The sequence below is a fragment of the Oculina patagonica genome, chromosome 12 (assembly GCF_052425735.1).
Source record: "Oculina patagonica isolate OP01 chromosome 12, crgOcupat, whole genome shotgun sequence".
NCBI lineage: Eukaryota > Metazoa > Cnidaria > Anthozoa > Scleractinia > Oculinidae > Oculina > Oculina patagonica.
The window spans coordinates 18,698,435-18,721,873 of NC_135769.1; the positions used below are offsets into that span (position 1 = coordinate 18,698,435).

Here is a 23,439-nt window from a genome sequence, read left to right on the forward strand (position 1 = left end):
GACGCCTAAAAAACTCTAGGTACGAGATAATTAAGAATTGACTCATTCTTAGCGTGCGTTAAGTTATGGATGCACACGGGTACTTTGGAGGCTAAAGCACGAAAGGAGCGTAAGAGTTGCAAGAGTTTCTTGATGTCGCATTTAAAATCTTAAATATACTTGAGAATGTGTCTACCACTGACCTTCTTAGGTCTTCTTACAATTTCATTTTCAATACAGAGATATAGCCTAAGACAGGCAGACTTGTTTCATTTACCGAAAGCGCGGACTGAAGAAAATCATTTAATTATCTTCTTATCTTATTTATAATCGTATTCAAAATAACATGTAATTTTTTAATTTTTCTTATATATTTTTTACAGATATAATTTAGCTCAGGTATAAGTATTTTTATATATCTTACTTTTACACGTTTATACATAAGCAAGGTTCATGAACTTCTTATTTTTTATTTATATTTTAATCAGGGCTTCTGTCTATACGTAGAAGAAGAGATTTGTTAAACAATTTGACGATAAAACATTGCGATAAAATAGAAAATGTTAAAACTATCTTGGTTTAAAAAGTTTTAAAAAGGCCACGACGTTTCGATGTGCGCTTAACGTCATTATCAAGTCAAAAATAAATAAAATTAGGTACGACTATAAAGATAGAAGGAAATTCCTAAGAGACGCATCGTTGCCGAGTCTCGCGCATGGTTTGATGAATACAACTACCGTGATTCCATGCAGGCGCGCGCTATAGAGGGAATTGACAAGTTGTCTAGAAAACTTGCCAGAGTTTGTCTTCTTGACAAACCACTGGCAACCTTGTCGCAAGGGCCCGAGGGTCGGGAAGAAAAGAGATCCTGGGAACGAGGTTGTCTCTTAGACAACCTAGTATAGTACGATTCTCTACAAAGCACAGGTCGAGAATGGTTTTATCTTCCTGTTGATGAGCTTATTTATCAAGAATATAGCGTCAGAGAAGCCACAAGCTTGTACTATCAAGCGTCAAGTAGTCTCGATATAAGGGTTATAAACGCGTGTTCACCAGAGGAAAACGAAGAAACACAGGACGATCATCGAGATGAAGATAGAGCAATGGTTTGTAAAAGACTCAGACCATCCGCTCTCCGTACAGTTTGTAAATCAATGTACATGGGAGCTTTGATTCCACTACTTACTGCTACCATGCGGATAGGTTCAGTATACATGCTCATCTTATATCTCTCTTACAAAACTATTCTTAATTGTCAATTTCACACAAAGAAGACAATTCCAGTACAAATTCAGTGGATAAATTCGATATCTGGTGTGATCTCGAGCGCTTTTCTGTACATGTGGTACTTTGCAAGTATCCTCATTCTTTTTCGTCCGTATCAGTTAATGGGAGTGAAAAGGAAACTTATTCTGGTTTGTTTTCTTGTGTATTGTCTAGATGTACTGTATCGTGTGCCTCTACAAGTTTTAAGAATATCGTATTCCAAGCCTTCAATGTTACAAAAGATTCCACTCAACGTTCTCAACGTTCGTTCATTGGAGTTTTGATTTCATTACTTAGTGCTACCATCATAGGTTCAGTGTACATGCTCATCTCATATGTCTCTTACAAAACTAAACTCAATTGCCAATTTCATCCAAAGAAGACAATTCCAGTACAAGTTCAGTGGATGAGATCAATTTTTGGTGTGATATCTTGTGCTTTTCTTTACATTTGGTCCTTTTCAAATATGTTATTTCATTTTCGCCCACAAAAAACAAAACTTTTCCTGGTTTGTTGTCTACCTTATTGTTTAAATGTTTCTTATCGTGTGGCTCTACAAGCCCTAGGAATATTGTATTCAAAGCTTTCTACGTTAGGAAGAGCTCCATGCAACGTTTTGTTTTAAATCAGTATATGTTGGCAAGTTTATCTTCTAAAAAATCACTTCTATATGCTACGGTCAAGACCAACAGGTGATTTTTCCCTTCAAATGATACTACCTAGCTGTTATTGTTTCACTCTTGCTATGATTATTGCGTCTTTCATTTACCCAACAAGCAAGCAACACCTATCAGCGTACTGCTGGTCATTTTCACTGACGAGCGCGGATGGTGTACTTAGAGCTGATAGTTGCAGTACAAGACCCCTCAAATTAGCAAAATGATGGGAAATTCAGGCTATAATATGTTTTCAATTTCACCAAAAGTAAACCATTCATATTCACGATCAATACTTTGAGTTACAGAAAAAAAAAACAGTTCACATTATTTAACATTGCTATTTATATTCGGGACCAATATTCAGTTGTTAACGTACAAGCGACAACTAATTGATTATGAGAAATATTAATTCAAGTGGTTGATATTTGTTCAACAGTGACATCTTCTGCATTCCCCTATAGTATCAGTTCACATTCACAAAGAAAACAATTACGTACAGGACTTTATTTCGCTTACAGAATAGTGCAAAATTCACGAAATTCACCCATTTAATATCTAATTTTTACTCCGCTTTATTTGCGGTTAGCTTTTATTTGTTGGTTAGGACAGTACTATCGATTTAACGTATAGTATTACCCCAACCAAAAAAAAAAAAACAACCGCAAGCAAACTGGAGTAAAAACATACAATTAAATTGGTGCCATTCCGTCATTCCGCCCTTCTGCTGAGTAGGGTCGCCCTTACATTTGTATTCAGCAATTTCTACGCATCATATTTTGCGCACCCAATTGAGTCACGCTGAGCAAACATCACCGAAGGCTCGATGGCTTCACAATAAACATATCCTCGCTAAGCCTTGATTTCCGGCTGATACTTGTTCAAACAAGAAAATGAAATGTTCATTTTACTGATGAGATGTCACTAGCTACAGAAAGCCGTACAAAACAACAAATACTATTACTGAGCATTTAAATGTCAACTCTAGTTCAAAACTGACGTTCTCATAGAAATTGACCTAATTTTTATTTCTTTTTGGCCAACAAAAATAAACTCATAATTTTACCACGTCGTTGATTACCATAGTCGTTTTTATCATTTTAACCATACCCTGATAAATATTTCGTTTTTTGTAACATTTTGACAATGTGCTGATAAACGCTGTCACTCTTGAAGCTTTTATAGTTTAAACAAGTTCTGAAACTTTGAAATTTCATTTTCCACTGGCCATCAGAAATATTTCAGTCTTTTCGCTCGCATCGGCCGGGCCGAACAAACTGAAGGTTCTCAATAACGGCTACCGCGATTTTGGGATTTAAAACAATTATTTTGCCAAGTAAAATGAGTAGCAGTACATTGATTGAGGTGTTTGGTCATATCGTGTTCAGTTTTACACGAGGCGTAACAGAGCACTTCAACCCGGAAGAACCTGAATTCACAGCAGAGTCTTTTGGCTACGATCCTCTACAAAGCACAGGTCGAGAATGGTATTATCTTCCTGTTGATGAGCTTATTTATGAAGAATACAGCGACAGAGCAGTCACAAACTTTCACTACCTGCCGTCAAGCCGTCTTAATGTGAAGGTTATAAACGCGTGTTCGCCAGAGGAAAACGAAGAACCTCAGGAAGACCAGCAAGATGAAGATAGAGCAATGGCTTGGAAGCGACTCAGACCATCCGCTCTCCGTACAGTTTGTAAATCAATGTACATTGGATCTTTGATTTCACTAGTTACCGCAACCATCACAAGTTCAGTGTACATGCTCATTTCATATCTCTCTTACAAAACTAAACTTAATTGCCAATTTCATCTAAAGAAAACAATTCCAGTGCCAATTCAGTGGATGAGAACAATTTCTGGTGTGATATCTTGTGCTTTTCTTTACATTTGGTTCTTTGCAAGCATGTTATTTCTTTTTCGCCCACACCAGTTAATGGGGGTGAAAAGAAAACTTATTTTGATATCTTTTCTTTTTTACTGTTTGGATTCACTTTATCGTGTGGCTCTTCAAGCACTAGGAATATCGTATTCCGAGCCTTCTGCCTTACAAAGAGCTCCATGCAACGTTTTGTTTCTAATCAGTATATGTTGGCAAGTTTATCTTTTAAAGAATCACTTCCATATGCTACGGCCAAGAGCACAACAGAAGATTTTTTTCCTTCAAATGATTATACCTAGCTGTTTTTGTTTAGCTCTTGGTATGATTATTGTGTCTTTCATCTACCCAGCCTACAACAAGCAAAGCAAGGAAGGTAAATTACTAATCGCGATTTTCGCTCCTCTTGCTGGAGTCGCACTTAAAGTAATATCGAGAATTTCCGTTCAGCGGTTACGGAACATCACCCATCCGGGATATTCCTATGTCTTATTAGTGGCGCTGTATTTTGGCTCAGCGGTCATGTTTCGAGTTTTACAAGCGGATCTTGACAGTTTAGAAACCATCGCCATTCTTGGAATAATTCACGGCGTTGCAGAAGTTATAGAGCGGAGCACCATGGTTGTTATTGATCACATTTGTCACGTGATTTGCAAAAGAACATCAGCTCCTTGGGGAAGTTTTCGTACTCCTCGTCGTGAGAGACTAATGGCTGATATCACTATCTTGAGCATGTTATCTGAATCTACTGCTATCGTGTCTGTAAATGGATTCTTGTACTTGTATCAATTTATTTACTTACAAAATGATTCCTTTTTGAAGCTTCTGCAATCATTCGCCATTCATACTTCAGTTCAGCTGGTGATTGAGTGGTTTTTCACCAGCATGTCTCTAGCGATCGAGACTCGATATCAGAATATGGCTGTCATGGCTGTTTGGCGTAGAAGATGGAAAAGACATGTGTTAGTAGCAATTGTAAATGCGGTGCCTTTAGCACTGTGGACTAGTACTAACCTTATAGTAATTGTTCATGGGCGCTTTGGTGAGGCCAGTCAACCTTGCAAGCTGCCATTTACTTAAGCGTAGACAACTGACAGGGAACCGTGATGCTCCCGAGTACTTTTTATTTCAAGGCCTTTTTGTCCCAGCTGTCCATCTGCAAGTCCCAATTCATAAAAAGGCCTAAAACAGCTCTAGGTACGAGATAATTAAGAATTGACTCATGCTTAGCGTGCGGATATCAAGTTATGCACACGGGAACTTTGGAGGCTAAAGCACTAAAGGAGCGTAAGAGTTACAAGAGTTTCTTGATGTCGCTTTTAAAATCTTAAATATTCTTGGTTTTCACGTGACGTCATCAAAATTCTAAATCCAGAATCGCGAGCCCCCTGACTTTTTATCCTTCACTTACCTACTAGAAGATGGTTTTCCATGTTCTATTTAACAAATAGATTTCATTTTGCCGTGCGTCTGTTCAGTAATAGATCACAGATGACGTCAAAATGTGGTATGAACAGAGAAGTGGCCCACGAGGCGCTAGCCGAGTGGGTCACTGATGTTCATACCACATTTTGACGTCTTCTGTGATCTATTACTGAACAGACGCACGGCAAAATGAAATCTATTTGTTTTATATAATAACACAAGACTTCAGCATACTTCTGTGTGAGCAATGCTGCCGTACCGATGAGCTAAGTTGTTTTGATTTCACTATTAAGTTTTCGTTAACACGAAGCACTGTTAATCCGATTGAATAAACAGAAAAATGGTCAATTGAAAGTCAATGAAAAAACTAACCTTTATTCCGATTTGGAAAGTTCGGTTCAAATCTGTAAGCATTAACCGAAGCGTTCAACCGCAATTCGTCCAATTCGTTTGTTTTCCGTGGCGTCGTCCAACTGTACAACATCGATCAAACTTTCATACAGATTTCGGATAATTTCTCGAATAATTCACTGTCTTTTTCAAGCTTGTTTCGCCCAGTTAAATGCTTCGAAAAGTGAACGATGCTTGGCGTATTGTTTCTCACTGAAGATTTGTAATTAAGCTGAACTTTTTTGCTTTGTTGTGGCCCCGCAAGTTTGAAAAACTTTACCGACAACTCTGATTTGGACTATGAACTCTGATCACGCGCGCGAGTCACACCACCGCGTGACGTCATCCATGTGTCTGTACTCTGATAGATCATAAGTAAGAACCAATCAAAATGCGCGTAGAATTCAGGTTATTATATAAAAGAAAATAATGCACGCTTGAGGTCTAGAAAAGCTGGTAGTGGATGCCCGAGCCGTGAGGCGAGGGCATTCAGCTCCTTTTCTAGACCTCAAAAGTGCATTATTTTCTTATAGGACATAGGAAAACCATCTCCTAGTAGGTTTAGAATATAGCATTAAAAAGAGCACAGAACTTACAAGACTCGCGGCCGCTTTATACGGCATTTACAAACGCACGCAACATCAGTAAAGTGAAAGTTTAGTTTATTCTTTTCTTTGGCGGCTTCTTTATAAATAAACCGAGATACCATTTCATTCATATTTCCTATTTATAGTCCTTTCTCCGACTACCAAAAGATTCTCACAGAGCCGACAAATCTAGTTGAAATATTTACGCATTCAAGTCATGTTGGTTAAGCCTACTTCAATTTCATTCAAATGAAAAATTTTCATGCGTTCGTTTCGCAGCAAGTTTTTCAAATTCGCCTCTAATTTCGATATAAAAGAAACAAAAGTGGAGTGTTCTGTCTTTAGATTGTGGCTAAAAAAAGCTTTCTTACCTCAAAGCGATTCTAGAGTCCGGCTTGTTTTGCTAAATAATTTGCAATCAATTTCGGGCAGTTCACGGCAAAATAGTGGCGTACACAACTCCAAAGAAAAACAACAAATTTCAACGATTCTTTCTTCATCTGTCGCTTCCTTTGGCACTGCCTTTTCTTCCATTTAAGCAAGAAAAACGTTTCTGATAAAAACTTTCTGCTTTAAAGCATCATTTAAACAATAAAACAAGAGAATAGAGGCGAAGTTGTTCAGCGAAATTCGACAAACAATTCGCACATCCGGGGTACCGGGCTTCTATAGTTTTCAGCTATGTTCTATAAAAAAATAATGCCCGCTAGAATTCCATCGCGCGTATACAGCGGCTATATTCTAATAGCTATTAGACGTCCTTAATATATATCTTATTGAAGGGTTTCAGCTCGATAGCATCCACCGTCTTTGAGAAATAACATTTTGAATTTCGGAGTTTTGCGCCACACGACATCAGAATGGCCGCCTGAAGGCTGTCACGTATGCTTAAAAAGAATGCCTCATCCTGTTATTTTTAACGATCTGAACAATTGAGGCTTTACAAGAAGTGTTTATATGAATGTCTACGTGTTCACGAAGGTGAACTGACCGCGCTTTATAGCAGAAGTGAATGCCAGATGTTTTCATTGATTTCCGGCGGCCATCTTGGTGCCCCTCCACATGGGATCCAACATGGCGTTTCCATACTGTGCTCTCTAAATTTGTGTTAAACATTATGACGGATAACTCGAGTACGAAATATCGTACAGACCTGAGACTTGGACACGTAGACTACCTTGTTATTTTCTACAACCTGCAAAATTCTTGATTTGTTTAACTCAATAGCTTTGGATTTATTTTTTGCAGCGCGTGACAGTATCGTTACTTGCGTGACAGTGAAAACCAGCAATACTTGAGTATACTTTCAATGTGCCTACCATTGATCTTCTAACAATTTCATTTTCAATACAGAGATATGGCATAAGACAGACGGACTTGTTTCATTTACCGAAAGCACGGACTGAAGCAAATCATTTTATTATCTTATTATCTTATTTATAATCGTATTCAAAATAACATGTAATTTTTACATTTTCTTATATATTTTGTACAGATATAATTTAACTCAGGTATAAGTAATATTATTTTATTTTTACACGTTACATAAGCAAGGTTCATGAACTTCTTATTTTTATATATATATTTTAATCAGGGCTTCTGTCTATACGTAGAAGAAGAGTGACTATAAAACATTGCAATAAAATAGAAAATGTTAAAACCATCTTGGTTTAAAAAGTTTTAAAAAGGCGACGACGTTTCGACTTTTTAACGTCATTATCAAGTCAAAAATGAATAAAATTCGGTGCGACTATAAATGCATAAGAAAATTCCTAATACAGTATTCTCACGCAGTCACGTGAAGAGAAAAAAATGCAGATCAAAAAATGAAAAAATGCAGATCAAAGTATGATTGTTTGATTTTCGAGATGTCGTTCTTTAGGGAATTGAACTCTGAGCTAAATGTCTCTATTCGCGCCAAACTCTTCACGTGACTGCGTGCGAATACCGTATTACATCATCGTGACAGTTTTTAGTTTCTTTTTCGGTCTCTTGGGGCCGGGATTTTCTTATATATTTATAGTCGTACCTAATTATAATCATTTTTGACTTGATAATGACGTTAAGCGAACGTTGAAACGTCGTCGCCTTTTTAAAACTTTTTAAACCAAGATGGTTTTAACATTTTCTATTTTATCGCAATGTTTTATAGTCTTCTGTCTATAGCAATTTTAATTGTGACACTGAAGGAGTACCCTGAATAAATACAATAAATGTTTTACTTTCTTACCTATCGAAATCCCTTGAGAGTCAACTATTAAGTGAGTAAGTCGACAGAAACTAAGAGCAACTGGTCCAACTGTTCAGGCGTAATTCAGAAATAAACACAATGTAGGAAAATCCTGGAAGAATATTGTTTGGAATTCTATTTCATTTTGGAGACATCCCTGATTTACACTGAATCATCATACATCAGGCTCAAAGTGAACGAGAATTTCCTACACATTTCTTGAAAATCGTGCGATGACAGCAATCAGAAGTTGTTGTCTAGAAACTCGCCAGAATGTTTCTCCTTGGCAACCCACTGGCAACCTTGTCCCAAGGGCCCGAGGGTCGGGTAGAAAAGAGATCCTGGGAACGAGGTTGTCTCTTAGACAACGCAGTATAATATACGCACACAGACGAAATGAGAAGTGACTTCCGCTTTGAAGCGAGCGCAAGTTTCGCTTATCACCGCTAAACCATCATTGCTTAAGAGTCTTAAGAAAACTACAGGGGGCTAAGGCATCCGGTTAAAAAATGCCCTTCAGACTTCCAACCTAATAAAACTATTTTTATCAAATGTGGCTAGCTACCGCTTGACATAAGTACTAAAAGTATGGAAAAATTAATAAAGACCTATAACAGTGTTGTGTTGAAAACACTAGGCATAAAAATCGAACCAGAAAACTTTTACGGCTACAGTTAGAACTCTGATTTCTCGAACCCTCGGGTTCTCGAAATTATCGAACCAATTTCCGTTTTTATTGGAAGATTTTACCCCCGATTTCTCGATTTTTTCGATTTCTTGATGCAATTTTTGTTTACCCGAAAGATTTAAGAAACTGGAACTTAACTGTGTTCACAGAACGAAGATATCAGTAAACCCTTCACAACCCGTCTATCCAGTCAGACACTTACTGAACAGTGCATCCGCTCAGTTGAACTTACATTGTACATGTCCTTTTGTTTCCTTTCCAATAAATACAGTAGAATCCCGATTTCGAAATCGGGATTCTACTTTGTTATTATTCTTCCTTTTTTTCAACGCCTGCAATAATTGCCAAATTTTAATGGCGCTCTGAAAGTGAACTCTAGTTCTTCTTTAAAAACAGGTGATGGCTATATTTCTTCTCTGAGGTTCGAATGAGTCCACTACTTATGAGTGTCATTTTTTCATCGGATTTTTTTTAGTGCTTCCGGGACAATGTCAGTGCCAAAAATGACACTTGCCCTGAAGAATGATCAAGGCGATTTTGAAATTTTAATGAAGGGATGAGTTCGCACAAATGAAATACGAAGGAAAGAACGGCTCTTTGCGGAGGCATTTTCAATATTTGATTTTGTATTTATTAAAATAAAAATACACTTAAAAGACTGGGACGTGACTTATTTAGATAAGAACAAGCTTTCTGCTACAAGCTTACGCGCTCAGCTTCACTGGAAGAACTTACTCGTGTCAATACTTCAGCGAAGAAATAAAAAAACAAGACAGAAATAGGATCTTTCAGGAAGCTAGAGATCGCATAGACGGGCATTTATTTAAAAATTTACGCCCTTACAAAATAACCTTGACAAGTCTCACAGGAAGAGCTCGTGACAGCGATATGTTGAAACGACACCTTTTTGAGGACCTAATTCATGTCTGCAATATTTCCGTTTCAAGAATGAAACGGCAAAACAAGATCATTGAGAAGTTTTCATTACTTCATTCAAGGGGAGAAGCAGCACGTTCGAGAGTGTACGGGGACAGAAGGACTTCATTCATCATATTTAACACTTAACAAACAACGTTGACTTACTACTAAAGTCACTTAAAGTGACCCGTGTGTAGCTAAACCTTATCTAAGCTCAAAATAGGCTGGACGACTACCAAGATCGTTAAACTTTATACGACTTTATCCAGTGAAAATGAGTAGCAGTACACTACTAGAAGTTTTTGGTCACATTTTGTTCAGTTTTACTCGAGGCGTGACAGAACACTATAACCCAGAAGAACCTGAATTCACGGAAGAGTCTTTTGGCTACGATCCTCTACAAAGCACAGGTCGAGAATGGAATTATCATCCTGTTGATGAGCTTATTTATCAGGAATACAGCGACAGAGAAATCAAAAGCTGGGACTATCTAGTGTCCAGCCGTCTTAATGTAAGGGTTATAGACGCGTGTTCGCCGGAGAAAAACGAAGAAATACAGGAAGATCAGCAAGATGAAGATAGAGCAATGGCTTGGAAACGACTCAGACCATCCGCTTTCAGTACAGTTTGTAAATCAATGTACATTGGAGCTTTGATTTCACTTCTTACTGCTACCATCATAGGTTCCGTATACGTGATGATTTTGTATGTTTGTTACAGAACTGGACTCAGGTGCTACTTTTACCCTAAGAAGACCATTCCAGTACAAATCCAATGGATGAGATCAATTTCTAGTATGATATCTTGCGCTTTTCTGTACGTGTGGTACTTTTTAAGTATTCTATTTCTTTTCCGTCCATTTCAGTTAATGGGCGTGAAGAGAAAACTTTTTCTGGTCTGCGGCCTTGTTTACTGTTTAGATTCTCTTTATCGTTTCGCTCTACAAGTCCTTGGAATATCTTATTCCAAGATTTCTACCGTACAAAAGATTCCACTCAACGTTTTGTTTTTTATCAGTGTATTTTGGCAAGTCTTCTTTATCACGAATCACTTCCGTATGCGACGAACAAGAAGGCAGCAGGTAACATTTTTCTTTCAAATGATTTTGCCCGGCTGTTCCCATTTCTTTGTTGGTTTGACTGCCGCCTGGTTTATTTACCCAGCCTACAACAAACAACACAAGGAAGGCAAATTGCTAATCGCAATTTTCGCTCCTCTAATTGGAGTCGTTGTCAAAACAATCTCGAGAATTTGCGTTCAGCGTTTATGGAACATCACTCATCCAGGATATTCTTACGCCTTATTAGTGCCGCTGTATTTCGGCTCAGCGGTGATATTTAGAGTTTTACAAGCGGAACTTGGTAGTTTACGATCCATTGCTATTCTTGGAATAATTCACGGCGCAGCAGAAGTTATAGAGCGAAGCACCATGGTTGTTATTGATCACATTTTTCATCTTATTTGGAAAAGAAAGACAGCTCCTTGGGGAAGTTTTCGTACCCCTCGCCGTGAGAGACTAATGGCTGATATCGCTATCATGAGCATGTTTTATGAATCAGCTGCTATAGTGTCTGTTAACGGCTTTTTGTACTTGTATCAATTTATTTACTTACAAAACGATTCCCTTTTGAAGTTACTGCAGTCGTTTGCCATTCACACTTCAGTTCAGCTGGTGATTGAGTGGTTTTTCACCAGCGTGTCTCTAGCGATCGAGACTCGCTATCAGAATATGGCTGTCATGGCTGTTTGGCGAAGAAGATGGAAAAGACATACTTTAGTTGCGATCGTTAATGTGGCACCATTAGCTTTGTGGACTGCTGGAAACCTTTTAACAATCGTACATGAGCACTTTAGCGAGTCCGTTAACCAGCCTTGCAAAATTGATGCCATTTACTTGAGAGTGGAGACATAAGAGCTCTCTCATTTACTTGAGAGTGAAGACAAAAAGCTCCCTTAATGGGGCCACGTTTATCGAAACAACTCATGTAACAAGGTCATTTCACTGATGATTACTTATGATTAACCGCTGATACAGAACAGAAAGACAACAGCGCAGTAAAGTGGAAATGATTTCACGTGTTCAGCTTTTGGCGATTTTCCTTGATGAGTAGTTGTCCCCTAAAAAGCGATGGCTGCCCGACCGACCGATCGACTGTATTCTTAACCAAAACCAATCATGAAATTCCAACATGTTATCTCAAAAACTCATGCAAAACCACGAGGTCTTCAAGGAATGCTCGAAAATACTTACAAAGCGAAAATATTGCTTATTAGTATGGGCAATTAATTACTTTATTCGACCAATTGGAAATGACAGAAATCACAGCCATGTGTATAAAGAGTACTCAGCTAACAGGAAATTACAATATATCATGCCATGCCATGCTACATTTATTTGTCACGACAGTTTATGTCACGAACTAGTATGTCACGATATTTCAATCACAATATTTTGTCTATATTAGTATATTAGTACTAGTTTTTGTGATGTATAAACTTGTAAATATACGACTATATTTTAAAATCGGAGGAATCCTAGTTTAGTGTAAGCTAGGAAAACACAAAAATAGATAAAGTCCGGGTCAAACGAGGATGAGAGTTGACTCTCGTGAGAGTTGACTCTCGTGAGAGTTTTCATCAACTATCATCAAATCGGGCCAAACGAGAGAAAACTCTCATCAACTTTCATGGAAAATTTGAACACGTTTAAAGTCGACGAGAGCGCATGAGAGTCGATGAGAGTTCCATGCCAAACGAGAGTGAGAGTTTGAACTCTCATCAACTCTCATCCTCGTTTGGCCCGGGCTTAATAATCATTCAACCAAAAAGGAACATAAGAAAATTTAAACAAATAAATAGAACGAAAACCTGAAAAGTTCAGGCTAATTTTAAGATGAACCGTCTGTGATATAAAGGCCTTTTCATATCAAGGCGCCGGTTTTAATTAAAAAGTGAGGAATCTTGCCTGAAACGTACATAACTAACAGGCAGTTGTTTCTTTGATTTGTATTATGTATTCATATTAAGCATATTTGTAGCTTTTATATCTATATTTTTTTATGAATAAACGTGCAACAGTGCTACCGTTTCAAAGTGGACATTTCATTTCATTTCATTTTCACCCGCCTGTCAATCTTTTCTAAAGTGTATGCACTTTCTTCTTTACCTTAGATTAAATTCATTATATTGTCTAGTCACACTGACATGTACCATTTTCTATCAGCTCCCATTTCTGCTGTAGCATATTCCTTGCGCACCTTCTTCATTTTATTCATTGGCCCTTTGTTTGCAAACGAGCGCCAACCGCGAGCGACCGTGCTGGTTACGATTGAATTTCGACACGGCACTATCGTTCTTTGGCTTCATTTCTCTGGGGTGCAAGGAACGCAGGCTCACATAACGACTGTGAATCGATTTCGGTGTGTAATTAATGTTCTCGCTGCGCTATAACGTTAACGGCGAAGAGGCATGCACCCGCGACCTGGACCTCATGTGGAGTTAGGGGCCCGGCAGAGGGGTAGGTGCTTTGGCGGATGCTATGGAAACCGACACCATAGCGAACGACGCTTTGCATTGAGTCACCCTGAAAATAACAATGAAGAAAGAAAGACAACCCTACCCTGAGAGGAAGAAAAAGACGGTGAATGAGAGGGAGGGGAGGGAGCGAAATTTGCGGACTAGAGCGACTGAGAACACGGCGCGAGAACTAGCGAACATGGCGACGCTTGTGCCAGGCTACAGCCCACGGGCAAGAACGAGGCTAGGCTGATGCAAGAGCGAGGCCGGGCTGGGCCGGCGACCTGAAAGTTGCTCCGCTAAACATAAACTTCTGCCAACGAACTTGACACCCAACTTATCTCGTTATGGAAAAAAAAAGACGTCATGGCACAAGGCAGTCTCCATCATGATATTATCCCTTCTCTCAAGAGAAGATCCTCTCTTACCCCGCCCCGGCAGTCCAAAGTTCCTCAGTTTAAAATGCGGTCAGATCGATACATTTTCGTTTTCCATGGTTACTTGATAGAAATGATGATAAAACCACAAAAATACACTAATTCCTTTCATTTTCGAGCGGTTTCAACTTTGACTCATAAAACTATAACCAAGGCAGGAACCAAAAATGTGCAATATCAGCACGCATACAATCAGTCACGTGAATCTCGACTGATTAAGTTGAAATAGTCTATTTCAAATTATCATGTAGAAATATTTATGACAGGTTAGAAAGCAGTAAATATGAAAGTGCTTTAATATGGAAAAATTGAAATTCAAGATAAAATCCACTCGGCATAGGATCAGACCATAATGATGCGTAAATAGACGAATAATACACGGTTTGAGTGTCGGCAAGATGTAAAACAATGTAGAAGAAAGAGTTCCCAACTTTCAGTTTGATTGACGAGATTTCATTTCTTACGCAAAGACAAAGAGGCTACAAGATCCTGTTAACTACCAGTTCCAACTACAGAATCAATGGGTTTCCCAATCGTACGTGGTCGGTAAAAATGAGTAGCAGTACACTGATAGAGGTGTTTGGTCACATCTTCTTTAGTTTTACACAAGGCGTGACAGAGCATTACAACCCAGAAGAACCTGAATACACGGCAGAGTCATTCGGCTATGATCCATTACAAAGCACAGGTCGAGAATGGAATTATCTCCCTGTTGATGAGCTTATTTATCAAGAATACAGCGACAAAGAAGCCACAAACTTTCACTTTCTACCATCTAGCCGTCTAAATGTAAAGGTTTTAGACGCGTGTTCGCCAGAGGAAAACGAAGTATCTCAGGAAGATCGACAAGATGAAGATAGAGCAATGGCTTGGAAGCGACTCAGACCATCCGCTCTCCGCACAGTTTATAAATCAATGTACATCGGAGCTTTGATTTCACTGCTAGCTGCTACTGCTATAGGTCTAGTATACATGATTTTTTCTTATCTCTCTTACAAAACTAAACTGAACTGTCAACTTCAGCCAAGGAAGTCAATTCCAATACAAGTGCAATGGATGAGAACCATATCTGGTGTTATCTTAGCTGCCTTTCATTACCTTTGGTTTTTTCTAAGTATGTTATTTCTTTTCCGTCCTTTTCAGTTGACGGGGGTGAAAAGAAAACTCTTTCTGGTTTCTTGCCTTTTTTATAGTTTGGATGCACTTTATCGCGTGGCTCTTCAATATCTGGGAATGTCTCACTCTAAAAAGACTACAATACAAAAGATTCCACTTAATGTTTTATTTCTACTCAGTACATGCTGGCAAGTCTATCTTCTAATAAGTCATTTATGTATAAGAACAAGGAGACGCAAAGTGACTTTGTTCTTACAGATGACTGTACCTAGCTTGTCGCTATCCCTTCTTTCCCTGATGGTAGCGTATTTTATTTATCCAGCGTACAACAAGCAAAACAACCCGCAAGGAAGGATGATAACGCCTCTCGCTCTGTGCTTGCTTAATCAAGTTAAATAAAGTGCAAAATAAATTACTGTGGATCTTCGCTTATTTATTATCTATAACTGCTTTATTTTACTACACTTTTTATTAGTGAGAGTGTTGGAACCTAACACGCGTGATTTTGGTGGTCACTGATATACTATTACTGAGTAATAGTTTACTCAAAATATTGTCGCTTTCGTTGCGAGTTAGGCTTTAGTCGATCGCCTGTGGCATTTTGCGTAGCTATAAAACGACTTATTGAATTATTAAATTTCCTTAAAATAATCGACTGGATAATGTGGACGTTTCAGTTCTATCTAAGCGCAGTGAGCGTATATGACAAGACTTTTCTTGTCAAAATTGGGACAAACGAAAAGGTTAAAGGGGAGATCCGAAACAATGGCGTCGTTAAAAGTTATTTTCCTTGTGCAAGTCAACTGAAGCACTTAACCTCGCGTTTACTTGTTTACGGCTCCGCGACTGTCGTCAGTGAGGACTATAAAATGATTGTGTTGAATCGAAGCTAAACTCAGAAACGATCAAGTTCGCTGAAGTTAAGGGCGAGATCCAAATGTAAGGTAACAAACTTTACTACATGAATTATTCAGCATAATTTTATGGCGAAAATATGTTTTCACTTTCTGAAAGAAATTGTATCGGCCGTGGTTTTTCGGCTCTTCCCGTGAATTCTTTGCTGCTTTTCTCTTTCATCCAGGGTCGATTTCTCCCGATTGGTAGGGCTGAATGTAAATAAATATAATCAAGCCTAAATCATTTACTAACAATTAACTCAGAATGAACGAGAGTCATAGCGTCTATTGTCGTTGGTTTACAAGCCTAGCTGGTCTCTCCTAACTGAAAGAAATCATCATTTAAACGGCAACTCTTTATCCACTCACTCACGGCATAATGGTTACACGCCTTGATTTCCAGGTAATTCTTCTTAAAAAGAAAATGAAATATTCATTTTACTGATGAGATATTATTAGCTAGGGAAAGCTCCTCCGCATTAACCTTTTCATGCTCCTGTAAAAGACACCATTACTAGTAAGTAAGTAAATACGAATGATGTGTTTCTTTTTCTGATGTTTCCTCGGTAAGATTTTTCGTCTGGCTACAGCCCTGAAGTTGGAATAACTTAAGCATTTAAGCGATTTATTCACCAAATCTTACTGAGAACTGGTCAAAACTCAACAAAATTGGGGTGGGGGGGGGGGGGGGGGAGGGGAACGAAACGTGTATCCATGCTTTCAAAGCATAAACTGCCGTCGGGAGCAAACTTGCCGCTCGCTGTTTGCTCAGCCTCGTTGGAAACCATTTGAGTATTCGCGCTTTGATTGGTTGGGTCGTTCCACTCTAGATGCCGATTGGTTATATTTTGTCACATGTGGAGAAAGCCATAACTGAAGCTGATTGGACGTGTCGCTTCTCTCACATGTGAAATACATGCATAGCAAATATTTTCGCTATATATGTAATAAAAGTGAGTCCGCAATGTGTATGTGTAGACTTTCATAATGAATTAATTAATGAGTCAGTTTAACACCGGTCAAATGTTAGTCGATAGCCACTTGGAGTATCGAACTTCAAGCTTCGAGTCGAGTAGTTCGAGATACGAGACGAGAAAACAAAGTACTTATCAGTCGATTAATTTTTCACAAGACTGTTGGAAGAAAAAAGTGCCCTATACTTCGTTTCAAGGAATCCAACTTGCCGTTGCCTTTTGTTGGGATGTCACGTAATGCTCACACATTGACAATAAAACAAGGCGTTCTGTCCTCCAAATTCATTACCCTGAATTTTAGACGTCTCTCTCTGGTCGCCTGCTCCTGAAATTCAGGCTACATGATAAGTCTACAGTGACTGTTAATGATGTGAGTGAGTGACCCTAAACACGAGACCTTGACGGCTATAAAAGCATTGGAGTTCTGTCCTAAACTCCCTAAATGCTACCAATACCAGTATTTAGGAAAGACCGTGACTTCCCCGTTCCTTTCATATCAGAGTACCCCCTTGTCACGTCGTTAACGACAGATGTCATTTTTTCCTGGAAATAGAAACCCCAAATCCTACAAAAAAGTAATTATTGAAACCAAAAGCCTTCCCTTACCACTATCAAGAAAGGATACTAATTTTCATACAAAAAGATATGTTGCGTGCAGCACGTGAACTGTCTCAGATCGCCAGACATTTTGCTCAACGCTTGTGTAAACAATCATCGATCAACGTTTTCTCTACGTTTTGCGAGGGTCAGATATCAAAACAGATTCTTCGTGGGCTTTAGAAGGCTTAACAAAGCTATAGATTTAGTCAATGATTTTGAATAATATGTGAAGATGAAAAACGAATGAATTCTGCTGTCTTTGACTAAAATTTCGCTCGAACTGCGTTACATAATTATGATCGCATGGCGGAAAGCCAGTTCGTGTATAAACATTGCTGTCAACGCGAGGTGACATAGACTCGGATTGCAGAGCGCTAATCAGCATTACAAAATTGCGCCTGAAGCAACCAACTTTGGCCTTTATTTTCTCCGCTCCTAAGCTGAAAGAAAACCCAAAATCTTATATTTGTGTTTTCTTCATTCATATCTTTGAAAAGAGCAAGTTTTAAGGTATGGCTCAAATAATTGTCGCATTATAATTGAAGGGACTTTTCCCTGACCACTCAAGCAGGCAATCGATTCAGTGAACTTATTTTACAATCAACGTTTCTGGGTAGTGGATAATCATTCCTAACATTATGTTCTATATAAGGTTTTCCATTTAATCTACAAACACGTAAACATGACGTTATTCGTCTCGATGTCCGTATTCACGTGGTTTGACTACTGCAAATTACGTTCAAGTCCTGCTTTAAATTAAATGAATGCCTCATTAATTAAGTTCGGGACTTTCCCTTAACTACTTAAGCAAACGGTAAATTTCCCTCTCAACAGGCGGTAGTTATTCATCAAACAATAAATGGGAGTGCTAATTAAGAAAGAGTTTTCACTTTCAGTTTCACAACGGATATAACAAACACTGAACTTAATTGTGTAAACTACCAGTTCTAAGTAGCGCGTCAATGCGTTAGGACGAATTTAACAATTTGCATTCGTTCGAGTGAGGCGAAAATGAGTAGCAGTACACTGATAGAGGTGTTCGGTGATATCGTGTTCAGTTTTACACGAGGTGTGACAGAGCACTACAATCCAGAAGAACCTGAATTCACGGTAGAGTCTTTTGGCTACAATCCGCTAGAAAGCACAGGTCGAGAATGGAATTATCTTCCTGTTGATGAGCTTATTTATCAAGAATACAGCGACAGAGAAATCACAAGCTGGGACTATCTGCCATCTAGCCGTCTTAACATTAGGGTTATAGACGCGAGTTCGCCAGAGGAAAACGAAGAAACACATGAAAATCAGCAAGACGAAGATAGAGCAATGGCTTGGAAGCGATTCAGACCATCCGCTTTCAGTACAGTTTGTAAATCAATGTACATTGGAGCTTTAATTTCACTGCTAACTGCTACCATCATAGGTTCCATATTCATGACGATTTCCTATGTCTCTTACAAAACAGAACTGAACTGCGAATTTGACCCAGAAGAGTCCATACCAATAGAAATCCAATGGATGAGATCGGTTTCTGGCATGGTATCTTGCACTTTTCTTTACGTGTGGTACTTTGTATGTATGTTATTCCTTTTCCGCCCATATCAGTTAAAGGCTCTGAAAAGAAAACTGATCCTGGTTTGTTTCCTTGCATATTGTTTGGATTCACTTTATCGTTTGGGTCTTCAAGTCCTTGGAATATCCCACTCCAAGATTTCTACTGTACAAAGGATTCCACTCAAAATTTTGTTTTATATCAGTGTATGTTGGCAAGTCTATTTTATAACGAATCATTTTTGCATACCCTCAAGGAGACGCCGGATGACTCTATTTTTACAAATGATAATACCTGGCTTTTCTTACTTATTTGTTGGTTTGACTGCTGCCTGTTTTATTTACCCAGCGTATAACAAACAAAACGAGGAAGGCAAACTGCTAATCGCACTCTTCGCTCCTCTCATTGGAGTCGTTGTCAAAGCAATCTCAAGGATTTCCGTTCAGCAGTTATGGAACATTACCCATCCGGGATACTCGTATGCCTTGTTAGTGCCGCTGTATTTTCGCTCAGCAGTCGTATATCGAGTTTTACAAGCGGATCTTGACAGTTTGCAATCCATCGCTATTCTTGGAATAATTCATGGCGCTGCAGAAGTCATAGAACGGAGCACCATGGTTGTCTTCGATCACATTTGTCACGTGATTTGGAAAAGAAAATCAGCTCCTTGGGGAAGTTTTCGTACTCCTCGCCGTGAGAGACTAATGGCTGATATCGCTATCATGAGCATGCTGTATGAATCAACTGCTATAGTGTCAGTTAACGGCTTTTTGTACATGTATCAATTTATTTACTTACAAAACGATTCCCTTTTAAAACTACTGCAGTCTTTTGCCATCACAACTTCAGTTCAGCTGGTGATTGAGTGGTTTTTCACCAGCGTATCTCTAGCAATCGAGACTCGCTATCAGAATATGGCTGTCATGGCTGTTTGGCGAAGAAGATGGAAAAGACATACTTTAGTTGCGATCGTTAATGTGGTACCATTAGCTTTGTGGACAACTGGAAACCTTTTAACAATTGTACATGGGCGCTTTAACGAGTCCGTTAACCAGCCTTGCAAAATGCCATTTACTTGAGAGAAGAGACATTAAAGTTCTCCCTTAAGTGGGGTCACGTTTTCACGTTTACCGTTGACACAGGGTAGAAAGACAGCAATAAATTGGAAATTCCGGATTTTAAGTGCACGGTTTGGCAATGTTCTTTATAACTGTTGTCCCCTAAAGCGATCTGGCTGACTGGCCGACTGACTGACTGAGTGACTCACTGACTGACTGACTTCACCAACTCGTGCGTAAATACCGTACGCGCGCAGTTTCCATAAAGTATTCTATATAATTTTATTATGTCATAATACATAAGTATTAGTATTTGCGATTTTCAAACTTGTAAATTACACATATATAATTCAAAATCTGAGGAATCCTAGTTTAGTATGAGCAAGGAAAACACAGAAATAGATAATAATCAACCGAAAAGGAACGTTAGTAGATTAGATTAAGGAAAATTTAAATAAATCAATATGAACGATGAACTTGAAAAGTATAGGTTTATTTTAAGGTGAACCGTCTGTAGGATTTTAAACTCAAAGGCCTTTTGATATCTAGGAGCCAAATTTAATTAAAAAGTAAGGAATCTTGTATATCTTTGATGTAAACTATGTATCGTCATATTCAAGCATTTGTAGCGTTTATATATTTCTTATCAATAAACGTTTAGCAGTGCTCGTTGTTACAAGTTATCGTTCAAAGTGGACATTTCACTTACATTTCAATCTTTCTGTGTTTCTTCGTTTTCCTCTGCCGATCAAGCGTCTATAACTTTTACATAAGACGGCTTAGCCTGCGGTGCAGGCGTTTTCCGTGGGCGCGCGCGATTAGTATTAATAGTATTAGTATTAATAACGAATATTAGTATTAATAGCGACCTTCAGATTGGACTACGAGTACGAGATTGAGTACGAGTACGAGTTTTCAAACCAAATTCGTGTGCCTCCTATAATCACTTATCACACCAATCTTATCTCTAATGTTTAATTATGTGTTAGTCAGCAACAGGGAAGAGTTATAGTTTGGGGGATACAATTATGTACTCGATCTCGTACTCGTAGTCAAATCTGAAGGTCGCTTAGCTAGGACCGGGAAGATTAGCCGCCGTGTTGGAGCCTCACTCCTACTCCCTGGGACGCGTTTTCTTCTTTCACTAATTCTCTGCAGAGTACGAATCCAAGATGGCGCTCGCCCGATCAAAATGCGTTCGCTCGCTAAAATACACCTCCATTGCACGGTAAAGACGTCTAGACGCTAGATAGTCCCAGCTTGTGATTTCTGTCGCTGTACGGAGAGCGGATGGTCTGCTGAACCGCTTCCAAGCCATTGCTCTATCTTCGTCCTGCTGGTCTTTCTGAGTTTCTTTGTTTTCCACTGGCGAACACGCGTTTATAACATTTATATTAATACGGCTAGTCGCTAGATAGTCCCAGCTTTTGACTTCTCTGTCGCTGTATTCTTGATAAATAAGCTCATCAACGAAAGATAATACCATTCTCGACCTGTGCTTTGTAGGGGATTATAGCCAAAGATTATGCGGTGTTTTCAATTTCTTTTGGATTGTAGTGCCCTGTCACACCTTTTGTTAAACTGAACACTTTGTGACCAAACATATTAGCGTACTGCTGCTCATTTTCACTTACAAGTGCGAATGGTATAGTTAGGGCTGATAGTTTACAAGCCCCAAAGATTAGCGAAATGCATATGGTGGAAAATTCAGGGTGTTATATACACTTTCACCAAAAAAAACATATAGCATAATAGCTAATGGAAGTGATTGTAGCCTGATTAGGGCCGGAGCACCAGTTTAAGTCTGTCTTGCGTGGAGCTTTGTGTGTAAGAGACTTGTGTGTTGCGATCAGTCGTAGCGACTTTGTGTTGAGTTTTAAAGTCCAAAATTGCCGTTTTAAGTTCGGTAACATGATCAGGCAGTATATTTAACAATTGGCTCATGCTTAAGCGTCACTATCGAGTTATGGAGCACGGGAGAAGTTTAGAGAGCACGAAAGAAGCGTAAGAGTAGCTCGAGGCGATAGCCGAGAGCAACTCTAGCTTTTCGAGTTCCCTCCAAACTTCCAAAGTATGACTATAACTCGATAGTGCACAGCTAAAAGCATGAAGCAATTGCTTTGGATTTTCTGAAGAAGTGATTGCTCACGCTATCAGTGTGCGCCATTGGATTATGTATACTGAAGTGATTGCGCGGAATGGTTAGCAATGTTATAATTAACAATTATTGGACTCGGTTGAGCAAAATATCATGATTTGTTACTGGCGAGCAGATCATCTATTTACCGAAGTCGAAGGTTGAGGCAAGTAATTCATCTGCGAGACACTGACAAATCACGATATTTTGCAAATACCGAGTTAATAATTGTTTTATCATGCAATCATTAAATTTGTCTTTGCACAATTACCTTTGTAAAATTGGGAACTACGCCCTTACTGACGTAGACTGCGAGCATTTGCGATCCTTCCTTGGATTTTTTTTAGCAAAAAGAGAGACTGCTCGCACTCTATACTGAAGTAATAAAGGGAGAAAAGCATAACTTTTCCCTCGATGATACGAGCTGGTCTTCTTCCAATTCTCTGTCTTTCAGATATAACCTTAATACCTTAAGGGAAATTTTCGTTGCCTTCTTTGTATTCCCGCTGTTTCAGCGCGACTTATAGACAAATCAAACCGCTATCTCCACGACTCTGTAAAACGAACTGCCATTTTTCTAAGAATTGTACACAGCTTCGCATGAGCAAAATATAATTTGCAACAAAATCACTGTCGGACGGTAATGCGCACGAGCGGACCATTATTTGAAGGCAGTTATTTGCACGTCACATGGTAGGCTCTCGGCCAGTGAAAAGAAAGAGAAAAATGCATCGAACGATAAAATGAAATCTTTATTTCTAAAACATAACTGATGGCTTAGAATACTAAATATATAAGCCACATAACTGAGAAAGTGGATACTAAAGGTATAAATCTCGGTCAGTTTTGTACGTCTCAGGAAAGTTCCCTTTTCCTTTGAAATTCTTTCTTGATTAAAACCGGAAAATAGATATGAAAAAAAACCTTTAAGTTGATTGGATAAAAAATGGTTCAAATTGTAAAATATGCGTAATATAAATTTTACCGTTTTCCACGGTTTATAATCTTTATGTGTTTTCTATTTTACATTGACATAATATTGCCACAGTACTGAAATTGTTTCGAACAATGTGCCGTTCGAAGTGATGAGACACAAGTTGTAACACACCACAGCTTTACGGGAAACGGTGACTTTAATT

General features: G+C 38.7%; 4 protein-coding genes across 4 annotated transcripts in view; 3 read left to right on the plus strand and 1 right to left on the minus strand.

The window, feature by feature from the left end:
- The window catches only part of LOC144632497 (josephin-1-like), a 149,335-nt gene that overhangs the window by 102,089 nt on the left and 23,807 nt on the right, over positions 1-23,439 (minus strand). The window lies entirely within an intron of this gene.
- LOC144632436 (uncharacterized) lies at positions 3,243-5,083 on the plus strand. The gene has a single exon (XM_078491087.1). The coding sequence runs from the start codon at positions 3,243-3,245 to the stop codon at positions 4,857-4,859; it is 1,617 nt and encodes a 538-aa protein (XP_078347213.1). The 3' UTR covers positions 4,860-5,083.
- On the plus strand, positions 10,115-13,092 carry LOC144632650 (uncharacterized). The gene has a single exon (XM_078491328.1). It carries the CDS (start codon positions 10,292-10,294, stop codon positions 11,927-11,929), a length of 1,638 nt encoding a protein of 545 aa, XP_078347454.1. The 5' UTR covers positions 10,115-10,291; the 3' UTR covers positions 11,930-13,092.
- On the plus strand, positions 18,568-20,635 carry LOC144632898 (uncharacterized). Its single transcript, XM_078491656.1, has one exon. The coding sequence runs from the start codon at positions 18,568-18,570 to the stop codon at positions 20,182-20,184; it is 1,617 nt and encodes a 538-aa protein (XP_078347782.1). The 3' UTR covers positions 20,185-20,635.

Excerpts from the sequence above, each read along its gene's own strand:
- LOC144632436 (XM_078491087.1), top strand. The coding sequence starts at position 3,243 with ATGAGTAGCAGTACATTGATTGAGGTGTTTGGTCATATCGTGTTCAGT.
- LOC144632650 (XM_078491328.1), top strand. The coding sequence starts at position 10,292 with ATGAGTAGCAGTACACTACTAGAAGTTTTTGGTCACATTTTGTTCAGT.
- LOC144632898 (XM_078491656.1), top strand. The coding sequence starts at position 18,568 with ATGAGTAGCAGTACACTGATAGAGGTGTTCGGTGATATCGTGTTCAGT.